We start from the raw sequence: 5,496 nt of genomic DNA on the forward strand, positions 1-5,496 counted from the left end.
TCTGTCGCACAGTAGAGAAATTACCGTTTGGACAGGAGGAGAAGCTTGCGGGCAATCGGGGGGACGTGGAGGCAAAATGACAAAATAATTCATCAGAATACTTAGCAAAAGTTGCTCCTGCTCCTAGCTCATGGACACCTCCTACTCACGCTCTCCGTCTCTGCAAGTTTCGGAAGGGAATGATTCAGATTTCTCTTGGCACAGCTACTAGAAGACAGACGGGTTGCTCACGTCACATCTACGTCGTCAAGCTCAGTTTGAGTCTGCGCAGTACGCTCAGCCATCAGAAAATGAGTGCTTCTAATTGACTTCACTTTTCTCCGTTGAATCCAATGGGGTCTCTGTGTCCATTTATTTTACTGTCTATGGGCCCTACCCACATACCTATCCAGCAGTTTGAGTTGAAGACAGATAATCTGTATTTTGGTTAGCATCCTGTGACAGGGGTTCGGCCGCTGCTTTCGCCCGGTAGGGTTACAGATACTGGACCAAAGACAGAGGTCACTTTTGGTAGACTGAATAAAGCTTTTCTTTTGTTGTCTTCGTTTTTCAGCACCACTGGCATAGGTACGTTTCATTTCCTCTTAAAATTATTTTCCTGCTCAAAATAACATTTTAACCTAACGGCAAAAAAGGCAAAGGTATAAACACATAAACTTATACTTCAGATCGCTTAAGCCGTTCACGGGGGCCGTACACGTCGCCATGGTAACCGCGGCGCGAGTTCAACCAATCAGAGACGTCAGTGTTTTGCTTAGAATTGTGGGTAGTGTAGTATTTCTCCAAAAGATCGCAAATAACAAGGTTGATTTCATACCTTGTGGCTTTTCTAGGAGCAGAAACTTTCGTTTCACAACCTCGTAGCTCATGGTCAATCTACCTTGGATGGTTTAGACATTATGGCTGAAAATCAATATCCTACGGAGAAAATGAATGGGATTTTGCTGGTCTGTTGGGGCCCCCCTTGGAGGGCGGGGCCTGTTTCAATTGAAACGGGTGAAACATAGGTAAGGACGCGTCTGGCTGCCGGGCAAGTACGGGACTTGCTACTGCCAAAACATACACGACACGCTGCTGTGAGCAAGACATGCTGCTGCTGTATAATATAGCATACATGAATTACCCATAGCACATCTATACAGGTGGAGCTGGGGAAGGTGGAGGGTTTCTGAAAGCAAACCACTACAGCAACAACTACAGCAAGTATTTGAAGGTTGAGCAGACAGCAGAGAGCTCATTGGCTACGGATACAACAGGAACCAATCAGCCTGCCCAATCTAGTTTTTCATGACAGAACTTTGTATTATTAATAATAAAAGTTCATTCTATTATCAGTTCATCTAATAATTTTCTAGACAAAAATACATCTTTGTTTGTGTAGCCATCTTTGAAATATGCCTTTTATTTATTTGTTCAAATTTACTTGGCAACAACAGTGCAAAGATATGTGTTCAATTATGTTCACTTTATAATCAATGGCGTTGGCATTCTGTTAAATAACCTTTAGTCAAACAACTGCATCTTTCTAGAGATTTGATGAATGATGTGTTGTGGGCTGTTGAAAACAGCTGATGTGCAGAAGCTCACAATAGATGAGTGGGACTGAACAGACTGGACGGTTCATGCAAATGGTTGGGGAGAAAGGGAGCAGACTGGTTTGTTTCAGTCTCTGTTAGTCAGTTGTGTGAGTCACTTCGATTGGGAAATGGTTATGACTTTCCAGACATTCACATAAAAAAACGATCATAATGCAAGAATCAGAGGAGTCCAAAGATACGGTAAAACTTCAAACCTTTGCAGTTATTGTTTTGTTTTTTACTTATATATTTTTGTTAAATGCAGTGTGTACATAAAGATGTATGTATATCATACTTTGATAATTTAGTATATGATTATGTGTTACTGTATTGTGAGTTATATTCAGTCTGAATGCCATAAATTTCATCTTCAGGAGAACATTCCAGACCAAGTGGATGGAGGAAGTATGAGTGCAGGAAAGAAGAGTGCAGATCTAAGAGAGAAGCATCGATCCTCCTCTAACTGGGACAGAAAAGGGACATCTGTACCCATAGTGCCATCAAACGTACCAATTCCAGGCCCAACAAACGACCCCATCCTTATTTCCATCGGCCCTCCACAACGTTGCCCCTCTGTCTCCAGTGAGTCCCAGTACCAGGGTTTCGAGAGGGAGGACGACTACGCCAACAGGCATGGATGGAGAAGGGAGAACGTGCAATATTACATGCCAACTAGTGAGGGTGGCGTCCCCAAACAAACAATGGATGAACTGAAAAGCGTGTTGTGCGAGAGCTCCCTACTGAGTGCAAAAGGGCAATATGAAAGAAGGAGCTACCCTCCTGGTCAAAGAGTGGACTGTAAGCCAGACCAAGTGCCTTTTAAGAGTTTCAGCACCTTCAAGCCAATTTCAGAAGCTAGGAGAGCGTCCAGACTAAGAGAAGGAAGCTCTAACTTGGATTCAGGCAGGTCTTCAAGGACTGATGGGCCCCCAGACAGGTCCTCTGGTGTGAAATCCCCCACTGTTGAGACATCCCACTGGGGTGAAGCTGGCACATCACATTCAGGTCAGTATGTGCCTTTGGGTCATCTTCTTCTATGAGAATATTTATGGTTGTCTGAGTTTAACTCATTTATTTTAACTTTCTCATATTTCACCCCTCTGTCAATCATTTCTTATTTCCAACAGACAAAGAGAGCTCACAGGAACAATCTTTTGCATCTCAAAGCTTCATTTCTGACGTTGAGAAAATAAAACAGCAAATTGCCTGGGAAAACATAAGCTTTGTTCGCTTTGAGGCCACCGATCTTCATGGCGTAGCCCGATCCAAGACCGTTCCGGCTCGATTCTTTCATGTAAATCTTTTAAATGCCTCTTATTGATTCTGTACTTTAGAAAGTGTTTTGGTATATTATGGTACAATCTTAAGCTGCTGTTTTTGTTCTATTGTTTACTTTTTTCTGTAAAACATTAACTCTGTATAAGGGATCAAGAATTTTCATACATTATATCTTGAATATAAGTGTATTTTGTCATAATGATACACTGGCATATTTTTCTGCTGGTTTAGTCAACAATCTCATCAGAAGATGTAAATATTTTAAAAGCTATCTCACAACCAATTCATACAAACCCCAGTGATTGGTAGGTTTAGGGGCGGAGTCAGGGGTTGGTAATTCGTACGAAGAGTTGCCCAGTAAAATATGTACGATTTAGCAAAAATCTTACAAGTGAGGTCGTATGAATTCGAACGAATTAGCCACCTCGTAATACGTACGAATTGCCTTGAGATCGTGTTGGTATTTTACAAAGTGTCAATTTCATATGAATTTGTAAGATGTGATTAATACGAAAAAAAGTATTTTTTAGGTCCATCCCTAACCCCACTTTTAAACCAAACTGTCAGATCTTATGAAAACACACGAATGAGATCATGTGACTTAGTCACCAATTCGACAAAATGTAAAATAGCTACTGATATCAATGAAATAAGTGTCATGAGAAATCACAGATGTTTCTATGACAGCAATGTCCTCAGTAAAAAGCAACAACAAAAATGAACATGGCCCTCACATGTTAGCCAATAAGAAAACTAGGAGGCACCTCTCTTTCATCTATCAATTTGCACATTTGGGTTTACTGAGATTTGGTTTGCTGGAGAGAAGAGGGTGTGAGGTTGATGGCTCAGCAAGATGGCTAACTTTGCTTACAGCAGCTTTAATTTTAGTAATAAGTTTGACTGTTTAGTATCCCTTTGTAATACTCAAAGTGTTTTTGAAAATACTGAATCAGTACTAAAAATTAATCATTATTGACACCACAGGAAAAAGCTGTATATGGCATCCCTATGCCGAGAAGCTACCTGGAGTTAACCCTAAGTCCCAAAGTCGATGAAGTTGATCATCAGAGCACAGCCAACTTCAGCAGTGATGTCCTCCTGGTCCCAGACCTCTCCACATTCCAAATCCTCCCCTGGGCGGACCAGACCGCTCGTCTTATCTGTGACCCCTGCACAATCACAGGTGTACCACTGCGAACATCACCCCGCCTCATAGCCAAGCAGATGCTCGGCCAGCTCCAGAGCATGGGATTCTCTCTCCACTCATCTTTCACGTATGAGTGCTGTATCTTCGGAGCCCCTGAACGAGTGGGACCCAAAGCTGTCTTCTTCCCTGCCACCACACTGTTGAGCAACCACGATCAACCCTTCCTTCAGCAGTTAGTCAGTGGGATGTACTACATGGGAGTTGATGTTGAGAGCTTCTCATCTGCAAATGGACCAGGACAGATGGAGATTTGCTTTAAATCCAGGTTTGGAATCCATGCCGCCGACAGCGCCTTCACCTTCCGAACGGGAATCAAAGAGATGGCCAGGAAATTTGACTATATCGCCACCTTTTTCACGGATGAAAATATCAACAATTCAGGATTACTCTCCCATAGCCTTTGGGATGCCAGTGGCAGAAGAAGCCTCTTCCACTCAGGCGACGGGGAACTTTCGGAGATCGGCAGGAAGTGGCTCTCAGGTCTTCTCCAGCACTCAGCCGCTCTGAGCTGCCTCTTGGCTCCAGGGATCAGCTGTCGAAATCAGCTTTCCCAAGGCAAGAAAGAGTCCAAGAACCATGTTTACGCCACATGCGGCTGCAACGACAACAGCTGTTCCTTTAACGTGAAGGTTCATGGTGGACGGGAGATGCACATCGATAACAAGCTGGGTTCGGCAATGGCCAACCCTTACATCGTGTTGGCGGCCACGATAGCAGCGGGACTGGACGGTATTAGGCGTAATCTCAATGCCGAACAGGTTCTAAGCAGAGCTCCAGTTCAGCAGAAACAGTTCCCCATCCCTATTAAACTGGATGATGCTTTAGAGGCTCTGTCAGAGGACAGCGTGATTCGTGGTGCATTGGGAGAGCCTTTCGTGCAGTATTTTATTGCCATGAAGCGTGTAGAGATTGAGACCCAAGAGCAGGATGCCGACAAGAACAAGGGACTTGAGTATTTTATTTAACTTTTGGATTTGGTCAATTTTGTGCATTTCAAACAAACAAAATACATTTAATCACCATCTGATAATACCTTTCTTGAAAATAAAATCATACAACTGACCGGCATCAGCACACTGTCTGACTGATTTTATTTACAGTGTTAATGTGTCTGAATAGTCTCAACTTCAGAAGTAATAGTGACTTGTTTTTAGATAACCTACTTGAAGTTTAAACTTTCCAAATCTGTTGAGTTTGGACCTGTCAGCTGCCTAAGGTTTCGGATGCAGCCTTGGCCCTCAAGGAGCAGAATTGGACACCCCTGGTATAATGTGTCTAGTCTGGTTAGCACACACAGCTGAATATTACCTTGATAGTAATCCTGAGGTTAACTAGCCAAACACTAATTCACAGACTGCCCATATTATGTAAAACTGAATCAAATTAATAATGTCCTTTTGGGAAATAAACAGAGACAAAATTCAACTCAGACTA

At 42.8% G+C, this 5,496-nt stretch overlaps 1 protein-coding gene across 1 annotated transcript; it reads left to right on the forward strand.

The window, feature by feature from the left end:
- Positions 1–1,632: 1,632 nt before the first annotated feature.
- Positions 1,633–5,027, forward strand: lgsn (lengsin, lens protein with glutamine synthetase domain; the record flags this gene model as incomplete). The annotated part of the gene is made up of 4 exons (XM_084394544.1): positions 1,633–1,778; positions 1,952–2,582; positions 2,705–2,871; positions 3,840–5,027. The coding sequence occupies exons 1-4, from the start codon at positions 1,749–1,751 to the stop codon at positions 5,025–5,027; spliced, it is 2,016 nt and encodes a 671-aa protein (XP_084250670.1). The 5' UTR covers positions 1,633–1,748.
- Between the last annotated feature and the right edge of the window lie 469 nt (positions 5,028–5,496).

Source organism: Rutilus rutilus (assembly GCF_951802725.1).
Source record: "Rutilus rutilus genome assembly, chromosome: 22".
In the NCBI taxonomy this organism is placed as follows: domain Eukaryota; kingdom Metazoa; phylum Chordata; class Actinopteri; order Cypriniformes; family Leuciscidae; genus Rutilus; species Rutilus rutilus.